Genomic DNA, 20573 nt, shown 5'->3' with positions numbered 1-20573 from the left:
TTTTCAGTCTAGGATGATGCCTTGTACAGAGCATTGCTCACTAAATCCTTCATAAACAAGCATGAGGGAACCCACAGGAGAAAGCAAGACAAATTCAAAGCAGTAGAGTAAGCGATCAACTGGGAACGTGAGCATGGGTACCTCTGTCTCCTTTCTCCTGCCCTGGGTGTTCTGTGCAATCCCTCTTTGCTCCCCCTACAAGGAAGCTGTACTGTTGGCCCACGGTTCCTCCAAAAGTCACTATCATGACACCTGAGACCTGAACAAGGTCATAACTTAAGAGGAGGGTTGTGAGTGAAAGTCACTCGGTCATGTCTGACTCTTTAAGATCTCATGAACTCTACAGTCCATGGAATTCTCCAGGCCAGAATACTGGAGTGAGTAGCCTTTCCCTTCTCCAGGGGATATTCCCAACCCAGGAATCAACTGGGGTCTCCTGCATTACAGGCAGATTCTTTACCAGCTGAGCCACCAGGGAAGCCCAAGAATACTGGAGTGGGTAGCCTATCCCTTCTCCAGAGGATCTTCCCGACCCAAGGATCAAACTGGGGTCTCCTGCATTGCAGGCAGATTCTTTACCAACTGAGCTACCAGGGAAGGTCCAAGAGTAGGGCTGATGGGGCCACAATTCTCAGCTGGACACACATAGCCAATCTAGGGAGGGAGTCTTTGGCATCAGGAAAAGTCATGGGGAAAAGTGAGAGCAGGAGGAGGAGCCAAAGCACTTGGCTCGTCCCAGGTGCTGTGAACTGAAGAGAGATTCTGTAGACATGAGAGACCCAAGCAAAAAGGATCCAGGCCCTCCAGTAGGGGCAAGGGCGAGGAAAAGGCACGGCAGCGGCAAGCAGAGTAAAGAAAGGACAGGATATTTATCACCTTGGCAGCCCCTAAAAGGGGATGTGAAGCTGTGAATAGGACTTGATTGAACAGGGAAACAGTCAATAGAGCAGTGAAGTGGAGAGGAAAGAATGGATTTTTGTAAATGTCATCTCTTACCTTTTGACTGCTCTCTGGAGCATGTCACACACACCCCCCACCCCCCAACCCAAGATTTCCTTGATACACAAAGAGCCACATGAGGATAAGGGATTCTCATGATTTAGGGGACTCAGAGCTACTCTGAGTGCCTCCAAGATTGACAATAAAGCTGAATGCTTCATAGCAGCCCGTACCCAGGCCACTCTGCCCCACTCAGAATGCCCCCTTTGGCCCACCCCCAGGGGCCCTCTGTCTGTGGACTTTAGAGCTTGAGGGGAGGATGGGTCCTGTCATCTGTTTTTATCGTCAGAAGACTCAACCCTACAGAAGGGAAATTTGGGCTGGAGCACACTACAGGTGCCCTACCCCATCTTTGCCCCTGTAACCCTACCCCAGCCATATTGAAGGACAGCTTGGGTCCCTAAGGGGTGTTCAGGTTCCACTTTGGAAGTCAGCCATTAGGAAGCAACAGGGCACTGTCCCATAAGCTGCCTGTTCACCTCGGGGTGGGGCCCAGGCTGGCTCATAAGAGCCAGTCCCACTCGAATCCCACTGGTTACATGTCCACGCTTACGTGCTCAGTCGTGTCCAACTCTAGACGACCCCATGGACTATAGTCCACCAGGCTCCTCTGTCCATGGGATTCTCCAAGCAAGAATACTGGAGTGGATAGCCATTCCCTTCTCCATGGGATCTTCCCAACCCTGGGATCAAACCCAGATCACCTGCGTTTCAGGCAGATTCTTTACTGTCTGGGCCACCAGCAAAGCCCTTGTTGAACTAAGTGAGAGTCTTACTGAGAGAATTTCAAGCCCTGTGAAGTCAGAATAGGTAGCCAGATCCCAGCAGAGAGCATGGTCAGCAGTCATATCCTAGGAGCAGTTCCCAACTTCCCTGCTCCCTTCACCTTCAGAACCAAAGGTGTGCTTACATTTCACACTGGCTTCAGTGTCAGGAGCTGGCATTCAGGGAGGTGCAAGAACAGGGGCATGTGTGCATAGGCCACTGGGTAGTGAGCTGGGCTTGTCTGCCCATGACAGAGGGGCACCAGCTGGCAGCTCACTGTCTCTAAGTCATTTCTGTTAGATACTGCAGGCGGCCAGAGGGGAGGAGGAGGAGGTGTGCAGACCAGCTTTATGCTCTCAGAGTATGAAACCTAAGTGTCCTAAGACAAGGCTGAGGAAGCGGAAGTGAAATCGCCTGAAAATGCATTTTCTTTAATAAAAAAGTCTTAAAGTTCTCAATTCCAACTGTTAGAAATTGTGTTCTTATTGGGAACATATCTTTGATGTTATCATGGAAATCAGTAGACACATAGGATTTGCTTTCTGGAGTTTTGTTTTGCAGCCCCTTTTGTTGGAATGCACATATTCCATAAGGCAAAGCTTTTCTGCTTAGAGATCATATGGAAACCTTGGGATCCAGCGCTCTAGTTAGTGTTGGAAAAAGAGAGACAAAAATCCTTGGCTCACTAGTGACATACAGCTGGATGAGAATACCAAGGGAAAGGGTGGGCTTCCCTATCCTCCAACTGGTGACTGTGGTAGGAGAGGTACCCAGAGAAGAATAGAAGGAGCTGCGGGCAACGAGGGGACCCAGGGCAGGGAAGTGAAGGGCTCTCTAACATGACTCAGGATGGGCTTCTGGTCTTCCCTTTGGGTGAACCTGGCCTTCCCCACTTAGTTTTGATTTGAGATTAAATGTAGGCCCTGATCCTCAAAAGGGACCCCAGCTGATCTTTTCTACAGACTGTCGTGGAGTCAACTTCAAATACCTCTCTTAAGGTTATTCCGTTTCTGAGGAATCATTTTACCAAAAGGAACTTCAGCAGTGCTGGGCAAAATTAGAAGCTTCTGTTTTCTATGATAGTCGTGGAAAGTTTCCATACTCTATGTACACAAACTTGTTTGTACAGCAGGGGCAGAAGGCATTGAGTCAGCTCCAGCCACCTCAGTGGGGCTGCAGGAAAGCCAGCTCCTCCCTCCAGAGAGCCAGGAGGTGAGCCCTGGGGCTGAGGAAGGGCTCCCTGAGGCTCTGCCCACACATACCACACCCCAGGGCCACTGTACCACCCTGCTGCTGAGCAGCTCATGACAAACACATGATATGCCCTCTCATTTAATCCACACGGCTATGCAATAACACAGACACTACTACCAAGAAACTGAGGCTCAGTGAGATGGACTTGCCCAAGACCACAGAACCAAGAAGAGGATTTGGACCCAGATCTGCATGGCTTCAGGCCTGTCTTCCACCTTCTGACCTAAAATTCCCCCACTCCCACACCAGGGCCTGGGCTCCAAGGTAGAAGCTAAGTGTCTTTAAAAGTTGGGTCACTTTCCTATGACACTAAGTACTAAAGAATGGCATATTAAATTCAGATTTTGACTGTCCTTAGGAGCTTGATGATTCTACATATCTCCACTGTCAAGAAGCAGCCTGTGATTGTCCCTGGGTAAAGCATGCTTCTATTCCAAACTGTGCTCACTCATTTGACAAATGTTCGGGAGCAGCTACTCCATGCCAAATTCTGTGTTTGGCCCTGAGGTTATAAAGATTAATAATATAATCTTCCCATCCTTGAGGAACTCATAGACAAGTAGGGAATTTCAGCAAAGGGTGGGGGCATCAGTTATTTACACCATGTGATCAAAGGGTACTCAGGCAGCCCAGTGAGGAGGAAGCACTGAAATCTGCCTGGCAGGGTCAGGGAAGGCTTCATGGAGGGGGTGACCCTAATCAGAGGATCATGGAGGCCTGTTTAAGGTAAAAGAGCTGAGCACTTTTTTTAAGTGAAGAAAGCAGCTACCTCATTCCCCTGATTTGGATTTGTTCAGATGTTTCAATGCCTCATAATAGGTGAGAATTTTCTTAACAATAGCAAAAGCCGCTTCCATTGGCAAGGTCTGGGGAAGGAACAACAAATAGCATGTCAGGCCACAAAAGGTGGCAAGAAGAAGCCCCTGAAGCAGCCCAAGAAACAGGCCAAGGGGATGGAGGAGATGAGGCAGTTATGCAGAAACAGAAAGAGAAGCAGAAGAAACTCTAGAAGCTAAAAGCAAAGAGGGGAGAGCCCCATGGTCAAGGAGCAATTAAGAAATCTGCCCAAAGGTAAGCTCTTCCCTGTGCCTGAGGCAGTGGTGATCTCTATTCCTTTCCTGTTTAAACATCTGGATCCCCTGCCATAACATCTGTTGCAGCCTATAGTTAGAATGCTAAGCGTTGTCTTAAAAGCCTATGGTACACTGAAGAGAAAACTTTTGTGAAAAGAAAGTAGGCAAGTAGGTGAGAGTTTGGGGAAATGGTGGAAAATTCAATCAGATAATCCATCAGGAGCTAGACTGTGATGGTCTTTAGAAGTAAGTCCCAATAGGGTGTCAGCGTCTCTAAGGCCTTTTTTAAAATGAGGAAGCTGGTTTTATCTGCCTCCAGCAAGAACACTGTGATAATAGTGTAAAGGGTGGATTGGGAGGTGGAGGAAGGGACTCTTTGCCTGAGCTTGGTGCTGGGGGTTTTATAATGAGCAGAAATACTCACAGAACTTTCAGACTGGTTGGGGATGTGTTAGTCGCTCAGTCATGTCCAACTCTTTGCTACCCCATGGACTGTAGCCACCAGGCTCCTCCATCCATGGGATTTTCCAGGCAAGATACGGGAATGGATTGCCATTGCCTTCTCCAAAGGGGGTTTTATACTGAGCAGAGATACTCTTGAAACTTGCAGACTGATTGGGAAGACAGATATTAATCAAACAGTCACAGGAATGAGGGCATATGTGCAACCGAGCAAATATTCTGGAAGAAATGCAGCTCCGAAGGGAACTGATGGATCCATGAAGAGCCCGTGGCAGGAACCACAATCTGAGAGGATGCAAGCCTGCACTCAGGGGTGGCAGCCAGGATGGAGAACAGGCAATGGAGACGGTTAGAGTAAATGCATCCTGGTGGCTGCCTGCATGTCAGGGTGTGTGGGCGGGGTGAAAGGAGGGTGTTCTCAGGTTCTGATGTTGATTAGGCCCTAGAAGTATGTAGAAGGAGAATCAAGAGGGTATCATGGGGAAGAGGGTAAGTTCCTAGTGACTGGGGAAAGGAATAGGGGCTTTGTTTGGCCTTTCCCAGAACCCACACCCAGCAGAGCTGAAGGAAGACACTCCAAACTACCTTCCAGAAGCATGGGTGAAGTGGTCCATGTCCTAAAGGACTGGAGGAGCAATGGGGGCCTTGAGGAGGGCCCATCCTCAGTACCAAGGGACAAGCAGAGACCTGCTGAAGGGGAGAAAGTGCTCTTACGCTAGAAGTGTCATATTGTGCTTTGTAAACAGAAGAGTCTGAGACTTCCCTGACCCAAGGAAGGGAGGAAAGGGAGATGGTCGGGTGAGCCATATAGGCCCGGAATCATCCAGAAGGGAGTGATGAGCCAGGGGGGCCTCCTGAGAGCAAAGGGCCACATCTGCAAGAAGGGCCTGCCTGCAGAGGAGGACCTGCTGGGACAGCTGAGGTTAAATGGCGTTGTCTGCCCTCATGCAACTCACTATAACCAGCAGCCAGTCAGGAGAAATCAGAACAGCATCATAGGACCGTGGCCTCTGCCGTATTCCTTGTACCGAGCACGTGGAGTGAGTTTGCAGGTGGGAACGTGGAGTGGGGTCAGCCTCCTGGGCTCTATGGAGGAGAGGTTTTCCCAGGGTCCTGGGTGCATGTTGCAATATGGGCATCCCCAATATGGAAGTGTTATCATTGTATTGTATCATATTTGAAAGTTATCATCTCACCTTTCATCTTATACATTCAAGTTAGGCTTAAGGGTTTGGGGTGGGGATGAGAGAGCTCATTGTACCCATTTTCATGTGGGGAAACTAGCCCAGAGAGATTGAAGACTTGATGGAGGAGATGGCAGTGGTCAACGCTGGGGCTCAGGTCAGGCTCAGAAAGGCTAGGCATCTGGGAATAACCTGTATGTGTCCAAAAAAAATAATAATTTCGGTCGGCCTAATATAATTTATCTTCACATAATCCTCCAAGAAGTGATAAAAATGTATATCTTTCCCTGAGCTACTTTAGAAAAATGATTATACCTATTACAGCAGACATTCTGCTATCATATAATGTTTATTTATACCCTCTCCTCATGATCATTCATGAAATGAATTCTTAAAGCCTGGTACCTTTGAGCTTCTGGAACAGGCCAAGAGCCCACAAAGTTGTGAGGAAAAAGACTTGACAGAACACAGGAAATGTGCTTTTTTGGATGACACCTTCAGAGCGTATTTGCAGGCACTCCTCTATCTTATTCTCAGGCTGACTTGCAACATCTTAAACAAGGAAATTTCAACCTTTTATTCACCAAAATGCAACTCTAGGATGGAAATAAGGTGTACCTGTCATTCTTCAAAGTGACAGAGTGACAGAAAACTGGACTGTCCAGGGCTTGCTCTAGAATATTAATAGGAAAACAGCTAGCTATGAGGTGAGTCTGAGGCAAGCTGGCTAAGACAAATCACAGCATGCCTCGGTTTCCCAGCTTCAATCATTCATTGATGAAAGATGTCTCCTGAGACTCCACTATGAGCCGTGCACTGTTCTGGGCGTTGGGGGAAGAGCCGTGAGCAAGTCATGACCCCCTGGAGGTCACAATGCTCTGTGAATGGGAAAAGAGGGGAAATGATGTTGGTAGTGATAAAAAATAAACAAAAAGAAATGAGAACATTTTGGGCCATGCCACATGGCATATGGGATCTTTGTCCCCCAAATAGGGATCAAATCCACACCTCTTACATCAGAAGGGCAGAGACTTAACCACTGGAGAGCCAGAGAAGTCCCAGAACATTTTAAATGAAGTGCTAAGAGCTAGGAAGGAAATAGAAGCATCATGAAAGTGTTACTCCCTCAGTCGTGTCTTGTGACTGCATGGACTATAGCCTGCCAGGCTCCTCCGTCCACGGGATTCTCCAGGCAAGAATACTGGAGTGGGTAGCCATTTCCTTCTCCATGGGATCTTCCCAGAGATTGAGCCCAGGTCTCCTGCACTGCAAGCAAATTCTTTACCATCTGAGATAATAATCAGGAAAGACCTCCTTCAGACATGGTCAGAGAAGGCTGACCTGACCAGGTGACAATTAAGGTTAAAGTTTAACGGCTGAGAAGAATGAGGGGGACAGCCACGTGGGGAGGAAGGGGAAGGGTGATCCAGGCAGAGGGAGAAGGACCCTGAGAGAGGGGTGAGCCAGCATGAGGTCAGGGGAGCCCCAGCTGGGTGACTAGATTCAAATTGTTAGCCTATGGAAAGCTGCTAGGGAAAAGAGGTAAGATCTGATGCATAGTTTTAAAGGATTATTCTGAGAATTGATGGTAGGGTGTGAGAGTCAACCTGATGCTGGAGCCTTTGCAGCTGAGGGTTGGGGGCAGGGGGGGGCCATGCTAACATTAGCCACACTTATTGCATATTGTTATGTGCCAGGCAGTATTTTGTGTACCTCACAAGCATTCCATTAGCTCATTTAACCATCACCAACACCCTATGCGGTAACGATTGTTTTCCTATTCTGAAGCTAGAAAAAATGAGCCACAGAGAGGCTACATTATTTAGCCAAAAGCTCCCAGTCAGACACAGAACCTGCACTCTGACTGCTTCACCAGAGCTTCCCCTCGACCCTGGGATCAGTCGCAGGAAATCGGGATGTGCAATGGGGACTTGTTCATCCAAAGGACCGTGAGTTTACTGAGTATCTCCAGTAGACCAAGGTCTGCACTAGGTCTGGGACTTCAAGGAGGAAGGAAACACAGCTCTGCCCTCAAGGAGCAACGAGGCTCCCAGGGAGAGGGGTGGGCCCTCAGCATGAATCAGTCCAGGCTCTGTGCACCCCAGCTCCTCGGCCCCGATTCTGGGGCCAGACTCCTCAACTACTGGACCGTCTACGTCACTCCTCACTCAGGGCCCAGGATAAACCAAGAGGTGAATCAGAGGGGCGTGGCAGGGGTGCAGTCCAGGCTTGCTCAGGCACCGGGCACTCCTGCCCTGACCACCCTCAAGCCCGGCGCAAGTGTCTCGGACAGGCAGAGCACTCGTGTGCGGTCCTTCTGGATTCCAAGCACCTTCTCACAGTCCCCACTGCGAGGCGGGTGAGTATTGTTCCTGCTTCAGCAGAACTCTAGCTCAAGGCCAGCTATTTATTGTCTTCTGACTTGAGAAACAGCCTTTCAGGAGCTGAAACAGCTGCTTAATTTGAAGCCTCTTTTAATCCCATGGACAGAGCAGCCTAGCGGGCTACACACAGTCCATAGGGTCACACAGAGTTGAACACAGATGAAGCAACTTAGCATGCATGTATGCACACACGTGCAGATTTGGGTAGGTAGCCGAACTGAACTGTTTGGGGCTGGGGAACAGAGTTCCATGACACTGGGGGAAAAGGCCTTGTGGTATTCTGAGGCAGCAGTGATTTCCATAACAATCACCCCAAACCCTCGCCTTGTTTGTTCTCTGAGGCCCTGACACAACTGCCTCTTCAGGGAACCTATTATTAAATTCCTATTATCCAGGCGAGACAGCCTCAGAGAACAGATTACCTCCTCCCTGCCTTCTGCTTGACAAATCAGCCCCAACCTTTCCCCCCCGCACACACACCCTGCCCAGTAAGAGGGTGAATCAGGGTCTATTCAATACCACCCCGAGGCACTCTTCCCCTTTGACTTCATTAGAAGCACTTCTCATGCTAGGGTGGCCTATTGGTGAAACCTCAGCCCCTTCTACTGCCAGGCAGCAGTCAAACAATCAAAAACAGCACAGGCTGGAGAAATCAGAAAGAATATTTGCCTGAAATCAACGGTTGGTGATGATCTTTGCAGACAGGAAGTAAAATGAACCTTGTTCAGGAAAGTCAATATGCTGCTGGCTTAACTCCATTCAGCCCTGTATGGAAGCCCCTGAGGGCTGATGGGCTTGTATATGTTGTTCCCGGGTAGGGCAAGGCAGCCAGAGCATCCTTGCCCACAGCCTTGTTGCACTTGTTCCACCAGGGGGCTTGCTTCAGCCTGGAACCTCCACAAAAACAAACCAGTTCTGGGCATCCTGCATCCTGTTCTGTAGGGTGGCTGGCAAGTAAGCAGAGTTCAGTGAATGTCCAGCAAATAAGCACATGAGTAAAAATAAAAGATACCGTTTATTGGACCCTTACTCTACACTTCATGTAGGTTGTTCCATTTAATCTTACAGCAACTTAATAATAAAGCATCACTGTCCCTTTCATAGCAGAGCAAACCGAGGCTCAAGCTAGTTCATATAGCCAGTGCACAGCAGGGCTGGGGTTTGAAGCCAGGCGTGCGTCTTTGCTTTCTTACTCCTCCAGCCATCTCTGTGAAGAGTCCTTTGACTGACCCAACTGCAGGAAACTGTGCCAAGCTTGGTGAATAGCCAGAGTGGGTGGGAGCAAATAAGGAACCAGCAGCTCCCACCCCTATCAGTAAGGAACCTCGAATTTAGCCTAGAGACCAGCCATCTGAGAGTGTGGGGCGGGGGGGACGGGTTTCTGCGAAACAAATGGCCTCATGGTGAATATCAACTAAATCAATCACAAGATAACTTTTTTCTTGAAAGACAGCCCCATACCTCTGCAGTGACTGGTCTTCTGCCCCATGCCCTGTATCCCATAGCTCCTGAAAATTACAAGTGATGATTGGTACATGACTCAGAGAATATCATCACCACACATGACATTGGGGCTGGCTCCCCAGTGCCCAAGATCTTGCAGTTAAGAATGTACTACTGATTCCTATCCAACGCCAGCGTTCTCTCTAAGAATGTGTCATTATGGGTTTCCAAGGTCAAGGTAACACAGGGCCGGGAGGACACGTTTCATTTATTGCCTGCTACGTGTTAAACCAGAAGATGCCACTAACCTGATCTATCCAGTTACTTGTGGAGCTGTTGTCACCGCACAAAGCATCAAGTTTTCTTGGAAGATTTTGTCCCCCATTTATTTTTCAGCAAGGATGTCTGTCATTTCACATCAATTCATAAGAGCTCTTTATGTCAGAAGGACATCAGCCATTGGAATATGGGCTGCCAATCCTTTCCTGTCCTTTGCCCTGTAATTTTACTTAATATGTTTTCGACATATACAAGTCAAGCTTTGTGTTTGCACGCCTTTCCATCTTCCCCTTTTTAGTTTCTGAAACTTCTCCCAGACCAAGATTATATAAATATTGATATCTTATTCTGGCTTTCTGACTATGTAATTTTTAAACATTAAATGGTTCAGTTCCACTTAGAATTTAGTTATATGTATGGACAACATATTGTATTGCTTGCCATTTACCACTTAGCCCAGCTAATTGGGCATAAACTCAGCCCATAAGGTCCCGTCTGAGAAACGACAACAGCAAAAACAGTCTATCCAGTTAGTTCACCAAATGTTCACATCACAGGGCATGAGTACAAATGAAAGACTCAAGAGACCCCAGTAATGAATCTAGCCATTATAGATGATTGAGACAATGGACCCAGCTTTTCCTTAATGGAAATCTTTGTTACTGCAACGCCTTCTGCTCCATGATGAGAGGAAGCAAGGGCTACAGACACTCCCTAAAGAACTTAGAAGAATTTGTTAAAAATGCATACTTTGGCTAAGATCCCTTCCTGCCCAGCCCAATGTCAAGGCTTACTGCTTTGGAGGGGCTCATTTCCACTCTAGCAGTCCCACTGAGTCTGAGCCACCTATAATTAGATTCTCTTGGAGGTCATGGCCAAGTTCAAGTCCAGAGGCAACTTCTAAACCTGTAGAATAGAAATGAAACTGGTGTGAAGACTGTCTGACAGCCAGGCAACAAACTGAACAGATCAGCATTCTAAGCCTTAGGGGTGAGGGGTGGGGTGTTAGAGAAGGGACCAAGGCATAGGTTTAGGGGTCTGTAAATATTCTTCTCTTACTGGAACACATACTGCTTAGTGGGCAATCTCTTCCTCCTCCAGATTAATAACATAGAATGCCTAAGTGAAGGTACCGGGGTAAATCACAGCTTAGTAACAAAATTCACAGCAAGAAGCAAATGAGAACAAAACTCATGCCAAATCTAGGCCATTTTCCCAATCAAAATGCAGAAGGTTTTCCCCAGATGTGTTCCAGAATGGCCTGCTTCATTTATGACAGCCAAAGGTTAGTGGGGTTAAGAAAGGGAAGATGAACTTCTGTAAAGTGTCTCTCAGTCAAACGTATCATCCACTTCTTCAGTCGTTCCCGGTAAGTGCATTACCCTGGACCAGCACCTGTCTGCCCAGGCCCCTCCCTTGGAGAACGTGTTCTCTGGTTTCCACCAGACGCTGTTAGGCAGGGACCAAGTGTCAGAGAAATCACATCCTACCATCTCCTTCCAGTTCTGATTTGTGGCGCATTCAGTGGTTTTAGGTTCTCTGTGCCAAGGTTCCCTTCCACAAGGGTGACCACTGAAAGATTGCTTCTTAATGGAAGGCAACACCTGTCCGAATCGTGCCCACACACTGAACAGCATCTTTTTCACAGAAAACGGATGCTGCATCTCATGTGAGGAGAATGGGCATCAGGTGCTGGGGCTCTAACGTGATCCCTTGATATCCAGTCATTACTGATGAACCCCTAAACTCCTTCTTACTAAAACCAAGTGAAATATTCCAAACTCACAGATTCCAAAGAAACCAGAAACAGATGATGGCAACAAAAACTCAGTTTAGTGCTCAGACTTCAGACTCTGGGATTCACAGGGAATGAGCAAACAGCTGGCTAGACACACAAACACATACACCCACACACCCAGCCACACACACACTCTCTCTCTCTCTTTCACACACAAACATACACACACACAGGAGAGCTGAAAATTCATGCAAGTCAGTGTTGGATTTTTAGCCCAAGTGACGAATACTAGTATTCTTGTACATCTTGTCAAATAAATACCAGTCCTCTAAAAAAATGCTGTTTTTTTCCCCCAAGACCTAGCTAATCCTGGCCATTTGTGGGTGAGTGCTAAAAGTCTGAAATGTTAAAGAGAAAAAAGAAAGTGCTTTCTCATAATAGTACCCAAAATCTGGATGCAAACTGAAATATCTGTACTTAACCCTTCAGGTACCACACACATGCATTCTGTAAAGCACCCAACCAAAACCCAGCTTTTAAATTGAATTATATGTCACAAACCTGATATAGGGTCAGAGCCACAAAGTACAGACTATGAAATAGTCTATACTATTCATATAGAATAGTACTCTACTATCTAAAACCAAGGTATTTTGGTACCTTGATCATCTCAGAAGCTTCAAAGAGCAGTGTCCCAAAAGCCAGCTCTCCCCTGGGCTGCCCTCACAGCACGAGCAGCCTCTTGAGCTGCAGGGCAAAGTTTAGGCTGTTACCTGGTGAATTTATTGATCAATATGGACACACCAGACTCATCACTCTCATTCCTGAAAACTCATCCCCAAATTAGAGCACCCAATATATGAGGTTGGCCTCACTACCCTGAGCCAGGGTGGAGGTAAACCTTAGTGGTTTGAAGGACCTACTTTTGAAAATCTCAGGAGTGCCTGGATTCGTACCCACACTTGCCAGCTGAGTGCTCCTGGGAAAGGCAGGGTAGGCTCTTAGCATCACTCCTTCCACCTGTCAGATGGAGGTAATAAGCCAGCCCGTTGCAGAGGCGGTCACGGGGCTTAAGTGTACTGCCCTGTGACGATGACCAGCAAGCCCCAGTCACCAGTGACGCTGGCTCCATTCACAAACACCAGCCTCTTCCCTTCCTTGTGGGGCTGGATAGTTTGAGAAGAGACACTCAAGAGGCTACTGAAGGAAGAGTGTGCTTTCTGAGGCTAATAACCTACAAGGACAAACATTGGCCCTGGCAGTTAATTTTTTAAATGGTAAAGTAATTGTAACAATATAAGAACTGCTGCTGTAGCGAAGAGTCCCAGCAAAAGGATTGAATGGGAAAGAAAAAGCCTGCCCTGCTGTGTTCTTTCAAGTTTCCTTAGGGACCTGGATATCTCCTGGTTTCAGAATCCAGGCACCAGCGAGCTGCCCCAGCCCCACTCCAGAGTAACCACTGATGTCTGGGTGGTGGCAGTTCTCCAAGTGAGAGTTGCCAGTTGATGCAAACTGCCTAAGAGGACTGTCTGTTTCCTTCTAGGGTTGAAGAAAGCTTCAAAACCTTATTTTGGTCCATCTTTGGCTTGTCTGAAGTGATCTCGGTGGTGCTGAAATATGACCACAAATTCATCGAGAACATCGGCTACGTTCTCTACGGCGTTTATAACGTCACCATGGTGGTCGTCCTGCTCAATATGCTAATAGCCATGATCAACAACTCGTATCAGGAGATCGAGGTAAGACCACTTAATTGGAAATGCTCTCTCTCCCTGACTTTAATCTGCACCCCTGTTTGAGGGATGATGAGGGTAATGATGTTAGAAGCCCATGTGTTATTACACATGAATCCAGAGCAAACAACAGGCATTCTTCCTGGATTGCTCCAAGAAGCACCCGCAGTCAGCCAGCCACAAGGCATGGCTCGCTACACCTGTAATGGCCCAGCGAGGGCAGAGTCGGTGTCATGAATCTTTCCTCTTTCACACGTACCCCCTCAGGAGAGCATGTAGGTGACCCATGGCAAATTGGAATGACTATTTACTCCCACCCACATTCACTTCTGCCTCGCCTATGTTATTTATTAAGTACCTACTGTATGCTGAGCCTGTGCTTGGCACTGGTGATACAGAGATGACCAAGACACAATCTCTGCTCTTAAAGAGGTTTGCACTCAGTACAGTGAGGAAAATCAGATATACCAACCACACGTGACAGTGCAGTGGGGCCAGTGTGCCCAGAGAAGTCCTAGCAGGTGTAGAAGGTGCAGGGCAGAGACAGTGAGTGACTGTGGGGAGGAAGCTTGCAGAGGCCATTCAAAGACTGATTTTGCTAGACAGACAAAGGCATCAAGAGTACATCGGGAGGCAATTTATCAAAATCTAAAATGCATGAACCGTGAGCTATTGATTGCAGCCTTGTTTGGAACAGCAAGAAATGAAAAACAAACTAACTGAGCGTTAATAGGAATCTAGTTAAATAAATTATGATGCGTCTGAACCATGGGAACCTGCGCAGCTTTTAAAAAGGATGAGGACGTTCTCTATATTCTGATGTAGAAAGACCTCCAATTATAATGGTAAGCAGAAAAAAATCAAGCTTCAGAACAATATATATATTGAACTGTCTTTATGTAGAGAGGAAGAAGAATGAAAACATATTCCTTTTTGATTGTACAATCATTTGAAAAAGAAAAATAACCGGAAAGGGTACGCAGGAAGGGGGTATACTGTTGAGAGGTGGGGGTTGGAGGACAGAATAGCTGTAAATGCTTTTTCTTTAAACCCTTTCCTGCTTAAAATCATATCACTCTGTACCTATTAGAAGTTAAATGAATAAATTCAACATTAAAACAAAATAAAATGCACTGATGCTTTTGATACAACAATTCCATGCAGAAATATGATTTTACATAGATGTTCATTAAAAGAAAATTTTGGAAATAGCCCATCAACATTTTAAATAAACTGAGATAGCACAGACATTCAGTTCAGTTCAGTCACTCAGTCGTGTCCTACTCTTTGCGACCCTATGAATCGCAGCACGCCAGGCCTCCCTGTCCATCACCAACTCCCGCAGTTCACTCAGACTCACGTCCATCGAGTCAGTGATGCCATCCAGCCATCTCATCCTCTGTTGTCCCCTTCTCCTCCTGCCCCCAATCCCTCCCAGCATCAGAGTCTTCTCCAATGAGTCAACTCTTCGCATGAGGTGGCCAAAGTACTGGAGTTTCAGCTTTAGCATCATTCCTTCCAAAGAAGTCCCAGGGCTGATCTCCTTCAGAATGGACTGGTTGGATCTCCTTGCAGTCCAAGGGACTCTCAAGAGTCTTCTCCAACACCACAGTTCAAAAGCATCAATTCTTCGGTGCTCAGCTTTCTTCACAGTCCAACTCTCACATCCATACATGACCACAGGAGAAACCATAGCCTTGACTAGACGGACCTTAGTCGGCAAAGTAATGTCTCTGCTTTTGAATATTCTATCTAGGTTGGTCATAACTCTTCCAAGGAGTAAGCGTCTTTTAATTTCATGGCTGCAATCACCATCTGCAGTGATTTTGGAGCTCTGACACTGTTTCCCCATCTATTTCCCATGAAGTGATGGGACCAGATGCCATGATCTTCATTTTCTGAATGTTGAGCTTTAAGCTAACTTTTTCACTCTCCACTTTCACTTTCATCAAGAGGCTTTTTAGTTCCTCTTCACTTTCTGCCATAAAGGTGGTGTCATCTGCATATCTGAGGTTATTGATATTTCTCCCAGCAATCTTGATTCCAGCTTGTGCTTCTTCCAGCCCAGCATTTCTCATGATGTACTCTGCATAGAAGTTAAATAAGCAGGGTGACAATATACAGCCTTGACGAATTCCTATTCCTATTTGAAACCAGTCTGTTGTTCCATGTCCAGTTCTAATTGTTGCTTCCTGACCTGCATACAGATTTCTCAAGAGGCAGGTCAGGTGGTCTGGTATTCCCATCTCTCTCAGAATTTTCCACAGTTTATTGTGATCCACACAGTCAAAGGCTTTGGCATTGTCAGTAAAGCAGAAATAGATGTTTTTCTGGAACTCTCTTGCTTTTTCCATGATCCAGCGGATGTTGGCAATTTGATCTCTGGTTCCTCTGCCTTTTCTAAAACCAGCTTGAACATCAGGGAGGTCATGGTTCACGTATTGCTGAAGCCTGGCTTGGAGAATTTTAAGCATCACTTTACTAGCGTGTGAGATGAGTGCAATTATGCAGTAGTTTGAACATTCTTTGTCATTGCCTTTCTTTGGGATTGGAATGAAAACTGACCTTTTCCAGTCCTGTGGCCACTGCTGAGTTTTCCAAATTTGCTGGCATATTGAGTGCAGCACTTTCACAGCATCATCTTTCAGGATTTGAAATAGCTCAACTGGAATTCCATCACCTCCACTAGCTTTGTTTGTAGTGATGCTTTCTAAGGCCCACTTGACTTCACATTCCAGGATGTCTGGCTCTAGGTGAGTGATCACACCATCGTGATTATCTGGGTCATGAAGATCTTTTTTGTACAGTTTTTCTGTGTATTCTTGCCACCTCTTCTTAATATCTTCTGCTTCTGTTAGGTCCATACCATTTCTGTCCTTTATCGAGCCCATCTTTGCATGAAATGTTCCCTTGGTATCTCTAATTTTCTTGAAGAGATCTCTAGTCTTTCCCATTCTGTTCTTTTCCTCTATTTCTTTGCATTGATCGCTGAAGAAGGCTTTCTTATCTCTTCTTGCTATTCTTTGGAACTCTACATTCAGATGCTTATATCTTTCCTTTTCTCCTTTGTTTTTCACCTCTCTTCTTTTCACAGCTATTTGTAAGGCCTTCCCAGACAGCCATTTTACTTTTTTGCATTTCTTTTCCATGAGGATGGTCTTGATCCCTGTCTCCTGTACAATGTCACGAACCTCATTCCATAGTTCATCAGACACTCTATCTATCAGATCTAGGCCCTTAAATCTATTTCTCACTTCCACTGTATAATCATAAGGAATTTGATTTAAGTCATACCTGAATGGTCTAGCGGTTTTCCCTACTTTCTTCAATTTGAGCCTGAATTTGGCAATAAGGAGTTCATGATCAGAGCCACAGTCAGCTCCTGGTCTTGTTTTTGTTGACTGTATAGAGCTTCTCCATCTTTGACTGCAAAGAATATAATCAATCTGATTTCGGTGTTGACCATCTGGTGATGTCCACGTGTAGAGTCTTCTCTTGTATTGTTGGAAGAGGGTGTTTGCTATGACCAGTGCATTTTCTTGGCAAAACTCTATTAGTCTTTGCCCTGCTTCATTCTGCATTCCAAGGCCAAATTTGCCTGTTACTCCAGGTGTTTCTTGACTTCCTACTTTTGCATTCCAGTCCCCTATAATGAAAAGGACATCTTTTTTGGGTGTTAGTTCTAAAAGGTCTGTAGGTCTTCACAGAACTGTTCAACTTCAGCTTTTTCAGCGTTACTGGTTGGGGCATAGACTTGGATTACTGTGATATTGAATGGTTTGCCTTGGAGACGAACAGAGATCATTCTGTCGTTTTTGAGATTGCATCCAAGTACTGCATTTCAGACTCTTTTGTTGACCATGATGGCTACTCCATTTCTTCTGAGGGATTCCTGCCCACAGTAGTAGATATAATGGTCATCTGAGTTAAATTCACCCATTCCAGTCCATTTTAGTTCGCTGATTCCTAGAATGTCGACGTTCACTTTTGCCATCTCTTGTTTGACCACTTCCAATTTGCCTTGATTCATGGACCTGACATTCCAGGTTCCTATGCAATATTGCTCTTTACAGCATCGGACCTTGCTTCTATCACCAGTCACATCCACAGCTGAGTATTGCTTTTGCTCTGGCTCCATCCCTTCATTCTTTCTGGAGTTATTTCTCCTCTGATCTCCAGTAGCGTGTTGGGCACCTACTGACCTGGGGAGTTCCTCTTTCAGTATCCTATCATTTTGCCTTTTCATACTGTTCATGGGGTTCTCAAGGCAAGAATACTGAAGTGGTTTGCCATTCCCTTCTCCAGTGGACCACATTCTGTCAGACCTCTCCACCATGACCCGCCCATCTTGGGTTGCCCTGCAGGCATGGCTTAGTTTCATTGAGTTAGACAAGGCTGTGGTCCTAGTGTGATTAGATTGACTAGTTTTCTGTGAGTATGGTTTCAGTGTGTCTGCCCTCTGATACCCTCTTGTAACACCTACCATCTTACTTGGGTTTCTCTTACCTTGGGCCTTAAAACACTGTTTATAAACAATAAGACTTTTTTTGTGTGCTGACAGAGCAAATCTCTATGATATTGTGAAATGAAAAAAACGCAAGCTGTAGAAAAATATCCTTGGGCAAATCTCATGTACATAATAATACAAATGTGCCTATGCAGAAAGCAAAGGTAGGAAATGGTACCCTCTGAGGATGGGAGTGAAACAAGAAAAGAGTTTTGAAAGGGGACTTTCACATTTGCTTGGTATACCTCAGTACTTAAATCTCTTATAAGAAACAATTATTCGTGTTTAGAAAATAATTGTCATGGATTAGCTTGCTAGGGCTCCCACAACAAAATATTACAGACTGGGTGGCTTAAATAACACAGTTATTCCCTCATAGCCCTGCAGGCTAGAAAGTCAAGGTCAAGCTCCTGGCTTGGTTTCTTCTGGGGCCTCTCTCTTCAGCTTTCAGATAACTGCCTTCCTGCTACGCCCTCTCAGGGTCTTTCCTCCATGTGTCTCTTCTACTTACGATGACACCAGTCATGTTGGATTGGGACACCACCCTTAAAGCCTCATTTAACCTTAATTACCTCTTTAAAGACTCTCTTTCCAAATACAACCACATTCTAAGATACTGGTGCTTAGGGCTTCAACAAATGGATTTTAGGGGGAAGCTTTGGTCCATAAAACTCCTCCGAAAAACAATATTCTATACAGTAGGAACAGCATGTACCCAGACAGAGAGGGGTCAAACAATGTGGTGTATACTTGGCACTAGGCTTCCCAGGTGGCACAGTGGTAAAGAATCTGCCTGTCAATGTAGGAGATGCAAGAGATGCAGGTTCGATCCTGGAGTCGGGAAGATCCCCTGGAGTAGGAAATAGCAACCCACTCCAGTATTCTTGCCTGGGAAATCCCATGGACAGAAGAGCCTGGTGAGCTATGGTCCTTGGGGTTGCAGAGAGGCAGACACCACTGAGCATGCCTGTAATACTGGGCTCTGCGCTCAAGAGTGTAGACTGAACAAGGGAAAAAGACAAGAGGAGAGAGGAAGAGGTGAACCTGCGTGATCCCTCGTCTTAGCCCCCAGCTCTAACACCCCAGCCATGTGCAGGAAAAGGCAGCACTATATCAGCAGGCAAACAACATATATATATATACACACAAGTGTTTTACAGGCTTGGTCACCTGTGCAGATAATGAGCTATTGCTAACTAACCTTCTTGGGCCCCAGCTTCCCCACGTGTCAGAGACCCCAGCTGGTGCCTGGCATACGTGGGTGTCTAGAGCACTCGCCCCCAGTTTCTGCCCCGTCCTACGGAGCACATTGTGTGTTGGTCCAAATGAATATAGCGTGGGAAGTCACGTGACTGGCATGAGCGATACCCACTAGTTTGGGACAGGCGTGAGCAAGCCCATGGCTTGTGATGTCAAGTTGCCCACCACGGGGTGGTGCCAGGAGACAGAGAGAGCGGACTGCAATCCCTCCCCTTGGGCACTGGGCTTCTCCTTGCAGGGTGGGAGCACACAGTCCCCACCGGCTCACTGCTGACTCCTGTAGCAGGACCCTGAGGACTGCTGCCGGGATGCGCCTGGCGTGTCCGTGGTCACACTGAACTGTGGTGAAGTAAATCCCTGTAAATCTGTAAATCCCTGCAGGAGAACACTTATTTCTTCAATAGCTCTTGAACATCTACGTCTGAATCCACAGAGCCTGCCTCTGAGCCGGCTTCCGCCCCTGCCACTGCCCTCCCGTGGGCAGACACGCCTTCTCCCCCTGAGCAGCCCTTCCCAGGTCCCTGGGCCCCCTGCCTTCCCCTCCCCGCCTGCATCCTCACCCTCTCTTTCTCTGTCTAATCCTTCCTGTCAGCATCTAAATGCATCTCTTGATCTTGAAAATAAAATGAGTAACTACAAACAACCCTCCCTCCACCCCCCTTTGCAGCTCTTACCCTCTCTGTCTCCTGCTCTTTATTGCCCACAAAGAGCTGTTTACGCTTCTCGCTGCCTCTCCGCTGATTAACTGCTACTCTTCTCCACCCCAGTGCACCCACACTTGACCTGGTTGAGAACTCCTCACCCTTTGGATCTTCGCATAAACACTAGCCTTTGGGGCAGCCCTCCCTGACCCCCAAGGGCAGAACCCCACCCCCAGCACCTCCCCCAGCTGTGAGCCCAGATCTAGAAACAAAGAGCTGATGAGTTAACATACTCCTGTCACTGGCCAGGCTCTGTGTCCCAGGAGGTCATGTCTGCCAAACCCAGTGCTTCCCTAGCATGGGCCGGCATACAGTAGGTGAACTGTAAGTCGGCACGTAGTAGGAGGTTGGTTGGGTGACTGAAGGTTGAACACCAAGTACTGGGTTAAGCTATAGATACAAATACTATTTACTGAGAGTTTACCAAGTATTAGTATCCTACATTGTTTTTCATGCATTAACTTCTTTCATTCCCACAACAGCCTGTGAAGTAGGTGTCACTGTCCTCATTTCATAGATGAGGAAACTGAGGCCCACCCAAAGCAGTTAAGTCTCCTGCTATGGTGACCCAGCTAGTGAGGAACAGAGGCAGGATTTGAACCCAGGCAGGCTCGGGAGCCTGTGCTCCCACCACCATATCACCCTTCCTCTCAGGTTGGGAGTCCCACCTACATCTCTCTGTTGTATGGCAGAGATCAGAAATGACCCTGCCCTCACAGAGCTTCCAGTCTAAAAGGCCTGTAGAGTATGTCCCCATAGACCAGGCCAGATGCTGATGGGGTCTCAGCAAA

The 20573-nt window shown here is 46.8% G+C and overlaps 1 protein-coding gene across 1 annotated transcript in view; it reads left to right on the top strand.

Annotated features, from left to right (window-relative positions):
* TRPC7 (transient receptor potential cation channel subfamily C member 7) overlaps window positions 1-20573 on the top strand; it is a 140215-nt gene that overhangs the window by 108382 nt on the left and 11260 nt on the right. The window contains exon 8 of the mRNA XM_052643521.1: window positions 13125-13320. Coding sequence (XP_052499481.1) covers window positions 13125-13320 — 196 coding nt within the window. The remainder of the gene's footprint in view (window positions 1-13124; window positions 13321-20573) is intronic.

This window comes from Budorcas taxicolor, chromosome 7 (genome assembly GCF_023091745.1).
Source record: "Budorcas taxicolor isolate Tak-1 chromosome 7, Takin1.1, whole genome shotgun sequence".
Lineage (NCBI taxonomy): Eukaryota > Metazoa > Chordata > Mammalia > Artiodactyla > Bovidae > Budorcas > Budorcas taxicolor.
This window is presented reverse-complemented; position numbering and strand designations above follow the sequence as displayed.